The following is a 17,692-nucleotide window of genomic DNA, read 5'->3' as shown; positions in this document are numbered from 1 at the left end:
AGCGAGCTGCCAGCCCTGTGCACACCCCCCTCCCATGGGGACGGACACCCCAGGATGGGGGTGACGGTGCTGGGGGGGGGGGGGGACACCCGGTGCCACTTGTCCTTGAGGGAGGTTTTGCAACCAGGGCAGGTTTGTGCCGGGAGTTAATGTTTGACAGCACGGGGCGATAACGGCGGGGGGAGCCTGGCTGCCCCCCAGCAGGGCACGTGCCCCCCCCCCCCAAAAAAAAAACACACCACCCGTGTCCCCACCAGCACCCCCCACATGGCTCTACCCCCTTCCCAGCTCCCACCCTGCTGCCAGGGAGGAGCCTCCCCCCCCCCCAGCCCCCCGAGGGACAATTTGGGAAGGGGGGAACCACGGTGCAGGGATGGGGACACGGGGGGGGCACAGGGTGGGGGGGCCACGGGGCTCGTCCCCCCATTCCAGCCGGGACTCACGGATGCCATGGGGGCAGGAAACCCCCCCCGGCTCTGGGACCTGGCACCCACCGGTCCCCCCCCCTGCAGCACGGGGTCCCATGGGTGCCCCCCCCCCCCCACCACCATGGGGCACACGGTCCCCAACCTTCCCCCCCCTTGGCAAGGCCTCACCCTGCCGGGTGCTGCATGGGCTCAGCCCGGCCCCCCCCCAGCTGCCTTGGGGGGGTCTCGTCCCCCACCCCTGGGGCTCACCTGGTGTCGTGGAGTGTTTTTTTTTTTGGGGGGGGGCCGCGCTGTGCCGACTGCGGGGGCCGGGGGACACGCGGCTGCCCGGCCCCCGTCCCCGTCCCCGTCCCCGTGCCGCGGTTGCGCCGTGTGCTGCACCCAAACCGGGGGGGCCAACGGTCACCGGGCGCTGCACAGAACCAGCCCCGGGAGGGGCCGCGGGGGGGAGGGCCCGAACGGGTGCCTGCCCCCCCCCCACACAGGGTGGGCGTCGCGGGCAGGGAGCAGGCGAGGCGCGGGCGTGAGCTCCACCTTTATTAACGCCCCCAGCAGAGCCCCCAGACAGGGGACAGCCGGGTGTGGGGGGGCGCAGGGCCGTGCCCCCCCCCCGGGGGCTGCGGGCGGGAGCCCAGCGGCTCAGCCCCTCGTGCCCGGGACTCTGCACGTGGCCAGCCCGGGGCAGGGGTCCCCCGGTGAGCGGGGGCGGCCGCGTCCTCGCTCCGGTGGCTACTGGAGGCTGGGAGCCCCCAGGGGGGGGCAGGAGCTTGGGGGGGCCAGGACCCACGTCAGGGCCCACGGGTGGGGGTCCGGGGGGGTCCGGGCCCGTTATCTCTTGCCGCTCCTGCGCGTCTCTTTGCCGTTGCTGACGGGGCCGCTGGCGGTGCCGGGGTGTCCGGGCTGGCTGCGGGTGATGCGGCCGCTGGGGGGGTGCGCAGGGGCGCTGGGGGGGTGCACGGGGCCCCCCGGGCTCAGCCCGTTCCCGTTCTGGCTGTCGGGGGCTGGAAGCAGAGCACGGAGGTTGGGGGGGGAATTGGGGAGGTGGGGAGGGAATTGGGGGGTGCTGATGGCCAGGGGGGGTGCACCCCCGGGGGGGCTGCGCTGCCCTACCTGGGGGTGCGGCGGGGGGGCCCTGGCTGCTCTGCGCGGCGGCCGGACTGGAGCTCTCGTTCTGGGCCTGTGGGGATGGAAACGGGGCTGTGCTGGAGCCTGGGGGGCGGCCGGGCCGGGGGTGGTCCCCCCAAACATCCCTGCCCACCCCCAAACATCCCCGGCCCCCCCCAAACACCCCTGCCCCCCCCCCCCCAAAATCCCCGAGCCCAACTCACGCCTTTGCTCTGCGACTGCTGCGCCACGTACTCGGGGTTGGGCTCGCTGAAGTTGGGCACCTCGGAGTACACCATGCAGAACCTGCGGGCACGGGGGGGGCGCGGTGGGACCCCCGTAACCCCCCCATGACCCCCCAGCTCCCCAACCACCCCCCCAGCTCCCCAGATCCCCTCCTTACTCTCCGATCTTCTGCAGGTCGCCGCCGCGCCCCGTGTACAGCGTCAGGCAGCCCTTGAACACCGAGGCGTAGCTGCGGGGACGGGGCCGTGAGGGGTGTGTTTATGGGGGGGGGGGCACAGACAGGACCCCCCCCCAGCCCCCCCCAACCCCGTCCCGTACCCCTTGGTGAGGCGGATGATGTCCCCGGGCTGGATGAGGTTCCCGACGTCGTCCCACACCGAGATGTTGATGCTGCCGGTCTTGTCGGCCACCTTACACGTCCGCACCTCGTGCCCGTCCTTCGTCTTTGTCACCCGGCCTGGGGGGGGCACTGTCAGTTTGGGGGGGGGTCCCCGAAGTGGGGGGGGGTCCCCGGTCCGTAACCCACGCCCCCCCCAAACCTGTCTCCAGCACGATGAAGATGAGGTTGAGGTTCTTCAGCCCCGGTTTGATGTCCTTCACGAACGTCTCGGCGCTCATGGTGCCGGCGGGGGCCCTGCGGGGACGGGGGAGTCACCGGGGGGGGGCACCGGGAGGGGAACACCGGGGATGGGGGGGCCATGGACCGGGAGGGGGTAAATGGGGGAGGTACTGGGGGGATAGGGGGGCACCGGGGATGGGGACGGGAGGGGGGGAGGCACCGGGGGGGCACCGGATTGGGAACACCGGGGGGGGCACCGGGGGTGGAGGGGGAACTGGGAGGTTGGGGGGGCACCGGGGATGGGGACGGGGCACCGGGGGGGCCGCAGTGGGGCGAGGGGGGGCACCGGGGAGGTGGCACCGGGGATGGGGACGTCGGGATGGGGCGGGGGGGCGGGGAGGGGGCACCGGGAGGCCGGGGGGGGACACCGAGGGGGCGGCACCGAGGATGGGGACGTGGGGAGGGCACCGGGGGGCTGGGGGGGTACCGGGGATGGGGCCGGGGGGGGTGCGGGAGGATGGGGGGGGCACCGGGGATGGGCACGGGGCACCGGGGGGGCGGCAGCGGGGTGAGGGGGGGAACCGGGGGCACCGGGGGGTTACCGGGGATGGGGCGGTGGGGCCGGCCCCGCGGCCACGGGGGGGGCACCGGGAGCAGCAGCGGGACCCCGGGGCCCCTCGGGCGCCGTAACCGGGGCCGGGCCCCCCCCGGGGCGGCGCGGCCGGGATGGGACCCGGCCCCGCCCCCCCCCCCTCCCGCCCTCAACCCCCCCCGCCCCGCCGCCGGGGGGCGCTCGCGCCCCGCCCCCGCCCCCGCCGGCCGCCGACCTGCCCGAGCGCCGCCGCCGCGGGCATTCCCGGAAGTGAGCGGCCGCCACCGCCGGCAGCCAATCAGCGCGCGGGAGGCGGGGGACGTCCCGCGAGGACAGCGAATGGCGAGGCGGAGGGGGAGGGACTGAGGGCGGGGCGATGCATCAAACCCCGCCCCCTCCCCGCCTTCCCCCCGCCCCTCCCACCCGCGGGGTCCGCCCCGACCACCGAGTTCCGGGCCCCGGGCTCCCAGAGCGTCGCTTCCGGCGGGGCGGGCGCTTCCGGCGGGGCGGGGGCCGCGGCGCAGCGCGGCGGGGCCGGGCGGGGGCAGGAGGCGGCGGCCGCGGCCGGGCCCGAGCCCGCGGCGTCCCGGAGCCGGCCCGGTGCGGGCGGTACGTGGGGGGTGCGGGGGGGGGTGGGCGAGGCCCCGGTACCGGCACCGAGCGGGCGGGCTCCGGGGCCCGGTTGTGCCGCGGGGGGGGGGGCCGGGAGCGAGGCCGGGGCCTACCCGGGGGCTGCGATCGCTTCGCGGCCTCCTCCCGGTGCGGGGGCCCCGCGGCTCCCGGGGGGGTTCCGGGGCTCGGGGCGGACAAAGGGCGGCGGGGAGCGGCCGGGGGGCTCCGCGGAACGGGAGGGAGGGGGCAGGGAACGGGGGGGGGGGAGGGGAACGGCCGGGGAGCGGGGGGGGGTGGGGGGTGTGGGGGGGTGCCGGTAACGGGTTGCACGGAGGCGAACGGGAACCGGCACCGGGCTGCGGGGATGGCCGGGGTGCGGGGGTGCCGGGACCGGGTGCCGGTGGGGGGATGGGAGGGGGGAACGGGTGCAGGGACGGGGACGGGGGGAGGAACGGGGGTGTTGGCACCGGGCTGAGGGCCGGGGGGCACCGGTGGCTTTGGGGCCGGCATCCCCTTGAGCCCCGGGGCCTCCCCGTTCGTGGCCGGGTCCCCTCCGAGCACAGCCCGCGGAGAGGCCCGGCACCGGGCACCGCGCTCCCTACGGCACCGGGAGCTGCCGGGGGGGCTGCTCAGCTCCCCCAGCCCCAGCTCCGCCGCCAGCCCTCGCACCGCTGGCAGCAGCGAGTTGTGTGAAAAAAAACAAACAAAAAAAAACAAACAAAAAAAAAACCTTGGATTTGTGTCAGGAGATGCGAAGGTGGCATTTGGGGAGTTATTTTTAGCGGCGTTGCGTAAGGGCAGAGCAGAGCCTCTACCTCCCGGCAGCCGTTCCCCTCCCTGCCCGCGGACAGGGCGGCCCCGCGGGCTGCCTCCCCCCCCAGCCCCGTCCCCTTCCATTCGGGGCCGAGGCGAGCGGCGTTTTGGCCCAGGGCTGGAATTTCCGCGGCGCGGTGCCACGGGGAGGCGGTGGCGGCGCTCAGCTCGCAGCCACGAGCGAGGGCTCCCGGCCCCATCGGGGCTCCCGGGCTTCCCCCGTGACATGAAGGGGGGAGAAATCCCTCGGGGGACCCTCTTGAGGGGATCCATGACTCGGCCCGAGGCACACGGGGTCGTGGTGCGGGCTTTTCATCGTTTCTGCAGAGCTTTAGGGTTATTTTAGGAGTGTTGCAGAGGTGTTTTGGGAACGCAGGTTTCCCATCGTGGGGAACGGTCCCTTTGTGCGGCCAAAGACCCGGCCCTCGCAGGGAGAGGGCCTCAGAGGGAGCTGGGAGGCAGGGCGCAGCCTTCCCGTTGTTCTCACCCTGCTCATTTCTCCTTCCTCTCTCTTTTTTTTTTTTCCCCGTGACCAGATCCGTCCCGCGTGGCCTCGCGACTCCTCTGCGGCAGCGGCTCTTGGCCCTCGAAGAATGACAGCTTGAGCTGTACGAGGAGGAAGGGGAAAAGATGGGCCACTGGGAGCAGCTCCCTGCAAAGAGTAACCCAGCCCCGGCCCTGCCTCTTTACTGCTTAGGGAGGAATTCTGCCGCGGAAGGTAAAAATCGGGCGCTTTTCACCCACTTTTCTGCCCCCCCTGCGCGGGTGCCGAGTTTCTCCCTGCGCACGTGGAGCCCCAGGCACGTGAGCGGTCGGTGTCCTTTCGGTGCTTTTATGGCACGGCGCCTCCTGGGCAGGGCTTTGGGCTGCCCTCCGAGGGTGTTGTTGGAAAGCTTTGGCTCTGGTATCGAGAGAGGCCTCCCTGGGTCTGCGTGCCTGGAGGCTGCTCGGCCGCTGCTCTGGCGCCTTCACCCGGTCACCGCTTCGAGATCCCGGCCGTGCGAGGGTTTGAGCAGGCTCAAAGGGCTCGCCTCGAGCTCTGAGGCCGTTAAGGAGCCTTTGTCTGCGGGGAAACGGCAAGATCTTCCTTAAATTCCAGAGGATAACAGGTTTCCGAGAGTCCTGCCAAACTGGCTTAAAGAACTGCCCCTGCCTGATCTCTGCAGCCCTGCTTTCACGCGGTGCTCCCCAAGGAGCCGGGCAGACACTGGAATTTCCAGCGCGCCCTCCGCAGAGGCAGCTTCCCCGGGACTCGCAGGGAAGGCGCTTCGTTAACAAAACCTCCCGGAGGACCCGGAGCGCGCGGAGGCATCACAAAGGCTGGCAGGGAGCTGGAGGCGATGCAAAGCGGCCTCCAAAAGGAGCTCAGCTCCAGGTGGAAGCGAGCCCCGCGCCGCTCGGCGCTCCCGGCCTCCTCTGGGCTTGGTGCGGGGCCAGCTCGTGGGGCACCGCGGCTCCTGGGGGGGCAGCAGGAGTCCTCCCTGTTCTGCTGCGAGGTGAGGTTGTTCCCCAGCTGTGAGGAGACCTCTCGCATCCAAACGCTTCAGAGCGAAGCGTCGGGGTCCCAGCTGTTAGCACGTGGCTCCTTCCACCCCTCCGGCGAAGGGAAGCCCACTGTGGCTGCCCCACGTCTGGGGGTCGCGGGGTCCTGCTCGCAGTGGCGGCCGCCCCTGCTGACGGGAGGCAGGCGCGGGGCCTCGCAGCGCACGTCGGGCTCCTGCCTCCGGGATTTCGGAGGTGACTTCTTCCTCTGGCCTGGAGACACGCCGTGGGCTGCAGCAGCGAGCCGCGCCGCATTCCTCGGTGACCTGTGGGGTTTGCAGGATGTGTCAGAGCTCCAGCGACAGCGGGGGAGAGCCGGCTGTGCCAGGGCGGCTGGTGGCGCGAGCAGCCTCCAGCAGGAGCTGTACCCCGAGCCTCAGGACCTGGCGTGGCTCCTGCCCCGGCTGCTGGCAGGGAGGAGCTGCTGTCGCAGGCAGCTCGGGCCAGGGGATGTGTGGGGAAGTGGGGAGGGCGTTCAGAGCTCACAGCAGGAGCAAAGCCCAAGATCTGCACGCATCCTGCATGTCCCTTCCCACTGCCGGGCAGTGAGGTGGGGCGCGGGTCTCCCTCCCGTCCTGCTGAAGGGCTCAGGGGAGATGTGCCACGAGGGCTCCTTCCTAACCCCGACACAGCGAGGTGCTGAGCTCTGGGTGCTCTCCTGGCATTCCCCGTGGGTTTTTGCCTGCTCTTTCTGCCCCTTTGGGGATCCCATGAGGGGCAGCGCGGTGCCTCTGGTTCCTGAGCCATGGATGGGCTCAGTCGGGCTGGGAGGGAAGGGAGGCAGCAGGAGCGGGGTGGGAGGCAGGGCCTGGATGTTCCCAAAGTAACAGGGGGTTTCTTTTTGAAGCCGTGGCCCCACGGCCAGCTGCGTGTTCTGAGCCCCAGTCAGGGGCACGGGCTCACTGATTCCCGGTGTGTTTTATGGGGCTGCAGGGCTGGCACCTCGGTGCTGCATCCGGCCCCATAAAACCAGCTGGGTGCTGGGTGCTGGTTTTATGGGTGAGCCTGACCCAGTGGGCGCGGATGATGCCTCCCCGACAGAGCGCCCCTGGCTGCTGCTTCCCAAAGGTTTTCCTCCTGCTTTCCTTCTCTCTGGATGTGGCTTTGGGTTTGCAGGGTCCCGGCTCGCAGGCGCTGCCGGCTGGCTTTGCTTTTTGGGTCATTTCATGTTATTTTATTTATTTTTTTTTTGTGGGTGCTCCAGCACCATGCTGCTGGCCAGGATCAGGAGATTCTGCAGGGTATGCGTGGCCCCAGTTCAGTAGGGACTGAGCATCAGGAGCCCCTCAGCACCTCCCTGTCCTTCCACCAGCTACAAAACACGACCCCAAGGTGGGATCTTGGGGCAGGGCCTGGTGGCCGAGGCGCTTTCCTGCTATCGGACAGCCAAGGAGGACGGTTGGACCCGCTCCCTTCTGATCTCGTTTGTCTGTGTGTATTTGGGCAAAAGCTTCCTTTATTTTGGGGAAAAAGGGATATTTTTCTCAGATTTTTTTTTTCTTTGGGATGTTTTTCTCTTTGGACACAAACCAGTGTCAGAGAAGAGCCACGCAGGAGGAGAAATCTTTATGGGAAGAGCTCTGAGATTGGTGCTCTCGACGCTTTTGGCTTTTAATTAAAAACGTTAGTCATTACTCGCTGTGTGCTTCGCCTGTGGCCTCTCGAATCACAACAGCAGGCGCTGAACCCGCGTGGATCGCAGCCAGCCCTCGCTGAAACCTCTGCTGAGTGGATAAAACGCTTCGAAGGAACACCTGCATGGACACAGGGAACACCTCCACGGGTGAGAAGCTCCAGGCCCGGGGGACGTGGATTGCTCCAGGTGTGGGTGCTGCAGGGAGCACGCCGAGCCCAGCGGGTTCTGGTCCTGCTGAAGGCCAGGGAAGCGCGGAGTTCCTGCACGAGCCTGGTGATTCCCTGGAAGCGCGGGGAAAATCCTCGGAAGGATTAGGAAGCGAGAATCGGGGCGCTCGTTAGCGTTGTGTAAATCAATCACACCCAACTCCTGCTCCGTCCGTGGCCGTTCCCTCATCCCCCACACGGAGCTTTGGGGACCGGAGGATTCCTGCGTGCGGGGCATGAGTTGCCCCAAGCTGCACGTGCCCTGGGAGCCGGCTGCGGCAGCAATTAGGGGCTCTGTGCTGTCATTAGCGGGAGGTTAATTACACGCGTGGCGTGCAGGCAGAGCGGGTGGCTCCTATTGGGGTCTCAAATCAGGCAGGTGCTGCCCTGGCCGCAGAGCCATGCGCTCTCCTCTCTGCCAGCGTTTGTTTTATTTTATTTTATTTTATTTTATTTTGTAAGTTTGTGGCTCGTAGATGGCAGAAATTCCTGGGATAACCACGAAGCCGTGCGGGCTCGTTCCGCACGTGCAGGCAAGCCAAACACAAACAAAAGGGGGAGCTGCGGAGATGTGGAGGCGCAGTCGGGGCAGTGCCACAAACCTGGCCCCGCACCCGCAGAGTTCCCTCCCCAGGGTCACCGGTGCTGAGCACGGGACGGTGCCTCTGCCACCGGACTCTGCGCCCTGTTTTGGTGCCAGGATGGTGCCTGCCCCAGCCTGCATCTCCCGGCCATAAAGCGGGCGATGAGGGAGCTGCTGGGGCTGGGAGCCCCCTGCCAGGAGCAGACGGGGCAGCCCCCACACTGCCCCCATGTCCCAGGTCTTTCCCCGTGCCACCAGCAGCGTCCCAGCCTCGCTCTGTGCTGCAAGCACGGGGCAGGAGCCGCCTTCACCAGCCGCAGCCGCGGGGGCTGGCAGCCAGCTGCTGCTTTCGTTGCCTCCCTGAAGCTTTCTGGAACCTTCCCAGCCCACCTCGGAGACCCCCCAGTGTCAGCAAGGCCGACTCAGGACCCCCACGGCCCCCGGGGGATGCGCGGCGCTTCCTCACGGCAGGGAGACCGGGAGGACCCCAGGTGGTCCCCGGGACACCCACGGCGCCGGGACGATCGCCGGAGCGGTGGCTCCACGGAGCTGCCCCCCCCCCCCGCATCCTTGGGCTCTTTTCTCCCCCTCCCTGCCCCTCCCCTTCGCTCTCTGGTTCTCATTTGATTTCTTTTGGCTCCCAAAGCCGATGGGGTTGGGAAGGGCGATGGAAACGCTGCTCACGGAACAGGTTTCTCGCGAGCAATCCCGGCTGCGGAGCTGCCGTGGTGCCCGGTGGCTGCGATGTGCTGGGGGGGGGCACTAAGAAAAGGGGCGCTGGGGACCTCCAGCACGGGCAAATTGAGGCCGCTGCTCTTTGTTTGCTTTTCCTTTTTTGAGGGATTCTGGCCAGCGCTGGCCTTTCCCAGGCTTCCCTCCTCAGCCTCCAACCCCCCACGGTTGGAGGGGACGGGTGCCCTGTACCCACAGCAGGAGATTGGCGACGCCTGCCTTGCCCTGCAGCCCCCCCATTTCCCTGTGTGTGGGGGGACGGAGCAGCACGGGTCCTTCCAGCTGCCTTCTTCATCTCCTCTTCCTCCCTCAAGGGAAGGAGTGGGCCCTGAAGGACCTGTGAGGAACACCAGAGTCCTTCTGACTTGTTGATCTCCTCTCTGATCCCGTCGATCTCTGAGCTGGGCAGTGTGCGGAACGGGAAGCCCCCAGGGCAGGGGGTGAGCTGAGGAGGCAGACTGACAGCGGGGGACGTGGGGAAGGTCCCTGCCTTTTGCTGTAATTCGGGCCAAAGCCCTGTCCTGTCCCCAGCCTCTGCTCCCTGCCCAGCCCCGGGGAGGCCGCTGGTGCCGGGGTCGAGGAGCCGCGCGTTTGGCGAGGGCAGGAGCTCGATCTGCAGCCAGGCGTGATGACGGGCAGCAGGCTGTCACCGCCTTGCTCTCAGGGTGGGCTCGTCTGGCTTCCCACCCAACTCCTCTGCTGTGTCTTGTTTTGGCCGTGCTGCAGAAGCTCTGGCTTCGTGGCCTGGCGTTGGCCCTTCGCGGAGAGGTGCCGAAGCTCCTTGTGCTGGTCCCTGCAGCCCGTGAATCATCCTTCGTGCTGAGCAGCTCCGCGCAAGCCGGGCTTGCTCATGGTGGTAGCCACCCGCTGCCTTCTCCGGGGCCGTCCTGCAGGTTGCTGAGCCCGGGAAGGATGAGTCCATGGCCCGGGGGCCAGGTCCCTGCCTCACCTCTGGGTCTAGCAGGAGGAGCCCGGGCTTCCAGCTCCTCCTTGCTCGAGCCTCGCTGATGTTTCCAGCTCTCCTGCGCTCCTTGCCGAGCCCACAGGAGGGGGAGCGCTGGGGCAAGGCACGAGAAGAATTCGGAGGCTCCCAGGCTCGGGCAGGTGCCGACGTCGTGCTGGAGGAAGGTTTGCTGGGGCTTCTGTCTGGCAGATGGCAGGGCTGGATCTCAGGAGGCCGCGTTTCGCCCTCTGCTCCTCTTCCCGAGTGGATGTGAAGGCGGCCGCATCCTGCCCAGCTTTCTCAGGCTGGGCATCAGAGGCCTGGAGGCTGGAGCTGAAGAAAGCACATCCCTGAGGATGCTTGGGGCCGGTGGTGGCCGTGCTGGTGAGGGTCTCGTGCAGCTCCCCATGGGCACCTGGACCCTGCACGGCCCCTCGTGGAGCTCCGGGGGGTTCAGAGCCGTGGTGACCCCGGAGCGTGGAGCCTGAGCTGCAGGGGCTGGAGGCTCTCCATCAGGGGGGTTGGCTGCTTCTCCTCCCCCTGTGCTGTGCCCTGAGGTTCCACCTAAATGTGGGACAAAACTCGTTCACGGTGGGGGTGGCAGAGCAGGGAACGGGCTGCCCAGGGGTTCTGCAGACATCCCAACCCCCCTGGATGCATTTCTGTGTGACCTGATCCCGGTGTTCCTGCTCCAGCAGGGGGATTGGGCTGGGTTCTCCAAGGTCCCTTCCAATCCCTAAAATTTGGGGTTCTGTGGAGCAGCCCCAGCTGCACTGTGTGGCCCCCCCACGGGTGGTGGTGGGGTGGGGGGCAGCAGGTTGTGGGGTGCAGTGGCTCAGCGGGGAGCTGTGCTGGGCCCTCCACATCCACCTGCCCTTCCACTTGGTTTTGACCCCACGTGGAGGTGTCGGAGGCGCTGGGATGAGCAGTGCGAGCAGCTCGCCAAGAGAGGAGAGGAATTTGGGTCCCTCCTTTCCTGGGGGGAGCAGCATCCACCCCCCCAGGGGCGTGGGAAGGTTGGGGAGCAGCCGATCCTCTCCTCGGGGACCTGCTCTCCCTCCCGCCCGCAGCCGTTGATCCTGTTATCTGCAAACTGCCCTGGGGCTTCCCCACCCCAGCCTCTCAAAGGAGCCTTTTGTCTGTGCTCGCTCTGGGGAAGGGCAAAATCCCTCACACGTGGGGCTGACTTCCCTGGGGGGGGTAATTCACCTGCCTCCCCGACTCCCTGCGAGGAGATTAAAGCCCCCGCTCTGTCGCCTTATGTCTGGGGGGGGTCCCAAGGGCTGACCATTACCTGTGCCCCCCCCTTTTCGTGTCCTCCCTCTTCCAGTCCCCCAGCAGCTCCCCAGGGCCGTGGCATCGCCTGAGCCCCTCGGCTGGGGTCTGGTGGGGTCCCCAGCGCGCTGAGCTCCTGCCGGCGGCGCTGCCGTGGTGGCTGCAGAGCCTCGGAGCCTCCTCGGTCCCCCCCGTGCACCTGGCTGGCGGCTCCTTTGTGGTGGGGTGGGGACGTGGAGCTGTGGCTCTGCGTGGTTGCGACCGTTTTCTGCCGCCTTTGATGTCGGTGGGACGGGAGGGGAGGGAGGGGAGGGAGGGGAGCTGTGGGGCCCTGGGGATGAGCTGCAGAGGAGCCGTAACTGCTGCTGTGCGGGGCAGAGCTCAAGGTCGCTCCGTGGCAGCACGAGGGGGCAAAGAACAGGGCCAGGATGGGGCTGTGGGGCCGGGATGGGGCTGTGGGGCTGCTCCCATTGCTGCTCCCATTGCTGCGTGCCCCCAAAAGCTCTGCGGTGGGGCGGGGGGCTCCCAGCCGAGGTCACCAGGCAGCCGGGTGCCAGCAGTGCCCCCGTCCCCACGATTCCTCTGCCACCCGGGACAGCGCAGCGCCGTGCCCAGCCTGCAGGGCTGTCCCCGTGCTGCCTCGCTGCTGCCTTCCCCTCTGCGCACCGAGCAGGGCTGTGCAAAACGAAGCACAAGCAGCAGGAAAGCTGCAGCGGGCACAGAAATAAGGTGTGGGGGGAGATGTAGCCCCAGCAGCGCGTCGGAACGGGCGTTCAGCGCAGCACAACGGGGCTGGGGGCTCCTGCCATGCCCAGGTCTGCGGCGCTGGGTGCAGAAGGCAGGGATTTGGGAACGTTGTGAGCTCCTAACCCCCTGTATTCTTCTTCCCCCTGCAGGGTTCTGGCGTCGGTGATGAGCAATGGGGTATGATGTAGCACGGTTCCAGGGGGATGTTGATGAAGACCTTATATGCCCCATCTGCAGCGGGGTCCTGGAGGAGCCAGTTCAGGTAGGTGTACATCTCCGCATTGACAGTGGCTGCTGAAAAGCCTCCGATTGCAGCCCCAGGCTTCTGGAAGTCTCGATGCACACACACACGGACGGCACCACGCACAGCGTCCGCTGAGCTCCGTGGGTCCTTCACTGTCCTGGTAACGGCACGGGTAAGGAAGCAACAGCGGGGCCAAAAGCTTCTGCGTGGACTCAGTGCCCCGGCCCCTGCCCTGCCCTTCAGGCTCCGTTTTCTGCCAGAGGCATTCCTGCAGCAGCAGAGCCGTGGCCGTGTCGAGCAGCTTGGCACCCTCTGCATAAATCCAGCCTCATTAGAAATAAAAAGGATTCAAATAGGACTAATCTGATCTGAAACTCGTGCTTGCTGCAGCTTCGTGACTCACTAATGACCCAAATCGCAGAAGCTGTGACTCGTGCAGGGCTGCCCCGCGGGGATCCCGGCGAGGCCGAGGGCTGCGTGGCGAGGCTCGAGCTGTGCCCACGGGCTGGAGCGCGCAGAGCCGCGACCTGTCGGAGCTGAAGTGGTGCTGGCACCTTCCAGCCATGGGGATCTGTGGTGTCAGAACAAGCTTTGATTTAAATAAAAATTAAAAAAAAAAAAAAGTGTCAGCATGTGAACACGATCACAGGCCGGCGCGCAGGAGGGAAAGTCCTGGCTTAACCAGATTTATTTAAATCTTCTTTTGAGAACGTGCTGCCTAAATCTCCCTGTTCCCAGGCTTTTCTCACACACACCGAGCAGCCTCTCGGTTGGGCACCGGCCTCCTGGAGCTGTGCAGGGGCTGCCTCTGTAGCTGGGTTCAGGACTCGCTCCTGAGCAGCCTTGAAGGCAGCAAATTCCTGGGCTGTGCCCCCCGTTTCTCCAGGTCTGAGTGACGCGGGGCTCTCCTCTGCTCCTCTCCCGGCAGGCTCCTCACTGCGAGCACGCCTTCTGCAATGCCTGCATCACCCAGTGGTTCTCCCAGCAGCAGACGTGCCCCGTGGACCGCAGCGTGGTGACGGTCGCCCACCTCCGCCCCGTCCCGCGGATCATGCGGAACATGCTCTCGAAGCTGCAGATCACTTGTGACAACGCTGTTTTCGGCTGCACGGCCGTGGTGCGGCTCGACAACCTGATGTCTCACCTCAACGACTGCGAGCACAATCCAAAGCGCCCGGTGACTTGCGAGCAGGGATGCGGGTGAGGATGGCCTCGAGGTGCTGGTGCGGCGCGGTGCTGCGGTCTCTTCCCTCCGTATGGCCCGTGCAGGAGGACAGGGGGAGGGTAGAGTGACGGTGACAGCCTTGGGAAAAGGAAAGGAAAAGGAAAAATGGTTACGGAGCCTGGGTCTGCTCTTCAAACCCCTTTGCCCTGTGCTCACTGAGCCCTGGGGGCAGCAGGGCTGCGAAGGCCGAGGCACTGCAGAAGGATTTTGAGCCAAACCCGTTTCCTTTTAAATCTGGTTCAAAGTCCTCAGCTCTTCGGCTTGTCGCCGGGGCTTGGGTGTTGGTTGGCTTCTGGAAACTGGGTGCTGGAGCCTTTGTAAACCTGCCCAGGGCCGTTCCAGCCCGGGACAAGCTCCAGCATCAGCTCTGCTCCCTCCTACGAGTCTCTGAGAGCTGGGAGCAGTGGGTGGCTGCTCTGGCCTTGCCCCTGTGCTCCCGGTGCCGATACCCTTCCCACTCCTGTGCTGTAAGCACCCAGCCGGGTGGTGGCTGCCTCCTGGCTCGGAGACGATCGGATCTCCTAGGATGGAGTTGGACAGGGTCAGGCCCATGGCTGCCAAACCCCAATCACCTGGGAGAGCAGTCCCACTGCCTGCTGGGCTGGTGCAGGTTTGTTCCCGGGGTTCTCCCCTCCTAAACCTGCCTTCCCGGGCTTCCTGGGCCTCTTGGCAAGTCTGCAGAGACGGATTCGTTCTGGAAGTTGGTGACGTGCTTGTGCCAAGTGCTCTGGTGCGTAACTTTCCCTAACGTGGGGCCTCCACCTTTCTGTAACGCCCTGCAGCTTGGAAATGCCCAAAGATGAGCTGCCGAACCACAACTGCATCAAGCATTTGAGGTCCGTGGTGCAGCAGCAGCAGACGAGGATCGCTGAGCTGGAGAAGACCTCAGCAGAGCACAAGCACCAGCTGGCAGAGCAGGTGGGTCCGAGGGGGCTGAGGACGACCCCGAGGTGGGACCCAAGTGCTCGTGTCCCCCCGGGAAGGGTCAGGCTCAGCCACGTGGGCAGCAGTTTGTGCACCATGAGTGATTTTGTGCCACCACAAGCAGTTTGTGCACAGCGTGCACACTGAGAGCCACCAGCTGCGGGGAGGGAGCTGAGCCGAGGGGCAGGGGCGAGTTTAACCCCCTGCAGTGCTGGGCTCTGCTCTCCTGACCCCAGCTGCAGCGCTGATGCCTGCCCCAAACCCCGCTGTGTTCTTCCCCTCACAGAAGCGGGACATCCAGCTGCTCAAGGCCTACATGCGAGCCATCCGCAGCGTCAACCCCAACCTGCAGAACCTGGAGGAGACCATCGAATACAATGAAATCCTGGAGTAAGTGCTGCTTCCCGCGGCTCGGGTGGGAGCTGGCTGTGACTCAGCCAGCGGAGGGGAGGCCTGCTGGGGCCAAGGAGCTGTGAGAGAAGAAAACTCTTCGTGTGCCTTCCCACTGCAGAGGCGAGGGGCAGTTTTGGGGTGTTTGTGCTGAGGAGCGGCGCAGGAGCTGTTTGCACAATCGGGTCCTGACCTTTTTTATTCTGCCACCTGCATCCTGTCCAGGAGCAGGAAGCTGCCAGATTCCTTCCTCCTTCTGAGAAAGGCAGGAGGAAGCAACTCCTTATCTGAGCCGTCCTTCCCCTCCCTCCTGGGAGGCAGAAAGGGCTCTGCTCGACAAAGCTGAATGCCGCAGCTGGCTCCTGTTTTGGGGTGAGAACGGAGGGAATTGGAGCTGGCAACCCCCCTCCACCCAGCTCCTGAGGGCGGAGCAGAACGGGGCCAGAGCAGCTCCTCGGTTTCGGCGGCGCTGACGCTTTGTCCCCGCGTCTGTCCCCAGGTGGGTGAACTCCCTGCAGCCCGCCCGGGTGACGCGGTGGGGCGGCATGATCTCCACGCCGGACGCCGTGCTGCAGGCTGTCATCAAGCGCTCGCTGGTGGAGAGCGGCTGCCCCACGTCCATCATCAACGAGCTGATCGAGAACGCCCACGAGCGGAACTGGCCGCAGGGCCTGGCCACGCTGGAGACGCGCCAGATGAACCGGCGCTACTACGAGAACTATGTGGCCAAGCGCATCCCCGGCAAGCAGGCCGTGGTGGTGATGGCCTGCGAGAACCAGCACATGGGCGAGGACATGGTGCTGGAGCCGGGACTGGTGATGATCTTCGCCCACGGAGTGGAGGAAATCTGAAGGACTCGGGAAGAGAAACGCTCCGTGCTGCCGAGGGAGAGGAGGGGGAAGGTGGCGAGGCAGAGACTGGGGGGCAGCGGGTCCCAGCCGCTGGGGTCCCCCGCTCACAGACGTGGTTTGTTAGGGCACCGCTCCCTCCACCCTCTTGCTCCCCAGCCGAAATGATTAAATGCCCCTGGTAAATGCTACTTAAACACTTGGCCCAGCAGCGACCACACCGTGCAGCCCATCCGTCTTTGCCCCTTGCAGATCAGCGTTCCCCATTTCGTGGCTCTCGGGGGGAAGAGAGAAGGAGCAACCTCCCCCAAATAACTGCTGCCCCCCCCCCGGGGTGGGGACACTGCCCCCCTGGCTCCGTGTGCCGTGGCTGTGGTGCTGTGGACGGCGGCAGCTCTCACGTAGCCGCTGCCTCGATCCTCCTCGGGCTTCATCTCCCTCTCTGCATTTTTCACCTCCGTGCTCAGAAGTGTCCCTGTTGCTGTGCTGCTGGCCTGGCCTCCTGCCCCCCCCCGACCACGCCGTACCTGGGGGGCAAATCTGGCGGGGAGAGGGGCAGAGGGGGGAGAACCTGCCCCGGGCATGGACTGAGCTGCCCCCGTGCCCCCCAACAGCCCCTCCAGCCCTGCCCTTCCAGCTCTCCTCCAGCCTGGCCCCCCCATGATCCTGCAGCCCCCTGGCACCCGGGGGGGCTCCCACCCTCCCGCTGCCCCCACCCATGGGTGCTCAGCTCGGCTTCCTCCGCTGTTGCTGGTGTTTGCGGACACTCGTGATTGTGGTTCTGTATTTTTTTTTGTACTTCTCGCCCTTTTCTTGTTTGTATCCCCACCCCACCCCCCCAACCCCCTCCTATTTCATTTTTGAAGTACCGCGGACGGGCCCCTCAGCCCCTGGTTACGTTTTACTTGTTGGGAATTTAATTTATTTGCATCCGTTTCGTTGGTTTTTTACACTCCTTTCTCCTCCCGTGCCGGGGGGGGGCAGGGCCGGGCCCCATCCCCAATAAAGGCCGTTCTGGTTGCTGTACCCGTGGGCTCGGGGTCTCCGTCCGCTCCCGGGGGTCCCAAACTCCGCACCCAGCCCCCTACCGGGGGGGGGGGGGCTCCCCCTGCCCCAACCCCGGCACCCCCGGGGGTCTGGGGGCTGCCCCCCCCCGTGCTGGGCTCCGGTAACCCCCCAACCCCCCCCAGGGTCTGATCTCGGCGCCGTTGCCCCCTCCGTTAAAAAAAGGGGGTGCGGGGGGTGGGAGCCCCCCCCCGGGTGTCCCCGAGCCCCCCCCGGTGCCGTTGGCGCGGGGCTCGCGGCCCCCCCGCAAAAGCAGCGCTCGCGTCACGGACAGGATTCGAACCTGTGCGGGGAAACCCCATTGGATTTCGAGTCCAACGCCTTAACCACTCGGCCACCGTGACTCCCGCGCCTCCCTCCGCCTCCCTCCGCCTAGACCCGGCCCGGAGCCGCCAACCGGCCCCGCCCGGCCCCGGCACCGGCCCCGGGACCCCCGATCCCCCCCCGCCCCACGCCGCCCCGGGGCTCTCCTCCCCCGTCCCCGCTCGTTCTCCCCCGTGGGCCCGCAGGGGGCGCAGCCGGGACCCGGCCCTGCAGGGGGCGCCGCGGCCGCGCCGGTACCGAGCGGGCAGCGGCGGCGCGGAGCGGGGGGGGGGGAGCGGCAGGGGGGGAGCGGGGCGGCCCCGCGCCGGCAGGGGGCGGGGCAAGGCTGCGCACTTTGCGGCCGGTAGGGCTCCGGGCGGCCACTACGCACTTTGCGTCCAGCAAGGGACAGCGCAGGCTCTACGCATTTTGCGTCCGGTAGGAGGCAGTGCAGCGCTACGCACTTTGCGGCCGGTAGGGGGCGGTGCAGTCACTACGCACTTTACGTCCAGCAGGGGGCAGTACGTCCCCTACGCACTTTGCGCCCAACAGGCGGCGGTACGTCCCCTGCGCACTTTACGTCCAGTAGGCGGCAGTACAGCTACGCACTTTACGCCCAGCAGGCTGTGGTACGTCCCTACGCACTTTACGCCCAGCAGGCGGCAGTGCAGCTAC

At 67.0% G+C, this 17,692-nt stretch overlaps 2 protein-coding genes across 3 annotated transcripts; one reads left to right on the top strand and one right to left on the bottom strand.

Annotated features, from left to right (window-relative positions):
* Positions 1-950: 950 nt before the first annotated feature.
* On the bottom strand, positions 951-3,204 carry NABP2 (nucleic acid binding protein 2). 2 transcript variants are annotated; one of them, XM_084303755.1, is made up of 7 exons: positions 3,165-3,204; positions 2,318-2,412; positions 2,097-2,235; positions 1,936-2,007; positions 1,757-1,838; positions 1,539-1,605; positions 951-1,429 (listed from the first exon to the last, which is right to left on the bottom strand). In XM_084303755.1, the coding sequence occupies exons 2-7, from the start codon at positions 2,394-2,396 to the stop codon at positions 1,257-1,259; spliced, it is 612 nt and encodes a 203-aa protein (XP_084159881.1). In that variant the 5' UTR covers positions 2,397-2,412; positions 3,165-3,204; the 3' UTR covers positions 951-1,256. The 2 variants fall into 2 exon arrangements, with proteins under 2 accessions (XP_084159881.1, XP_084159882.1); XM_084303756.1 differs by lacking the exon at positions 3,165-3,204 and adding an exon at positions 2,940-2,981.
* Positions 3,205-3,421: 217 nt separating this feature from the next.
* RNF41 (ring finger protein 41) lies at positions 3,422-16,584 on the top strand. Its single transcript, XM_084303744.1, has 7 exons — positions 3,422-3,538; positions 4,891-5,072; positions 12,168-12,280; positions 13,191-13,462; positions 14,270-14,405; positions 14,698-14,801; positions 15,301-16,584. The coding sequence occupies exons 3-7, from the start codon at positions 12,191-12,193 to the stop codon at positions 15,650-15,652; spliced, it is 954 nt and encodes a 317-aa protein (XP_084159870.1). The 5' UTR covers positions 3,422-3,538; positions 4,891-5,072; positions 12,168-12,190; the 3' UTR covers positions 15,653-16,584.
* Positions 16,585-17,692: the final 1,108 nt, after the last annotated feature.

Source organism: Netta rufina (assembly GCF_964035555.1).
Source record: "Netta rufina genome assembly, chromosome: 30".
NCBI lineage: Eukaryota > Metazoa > Chordata > Aves > Anseriformes > Anatidae > Netta > Netta rufina.
The sequence above is the reverse complement of the archived record's forward strand: the minus strand, read 5'-3'. Positions and strand labels throughout refer to the sequence as shown.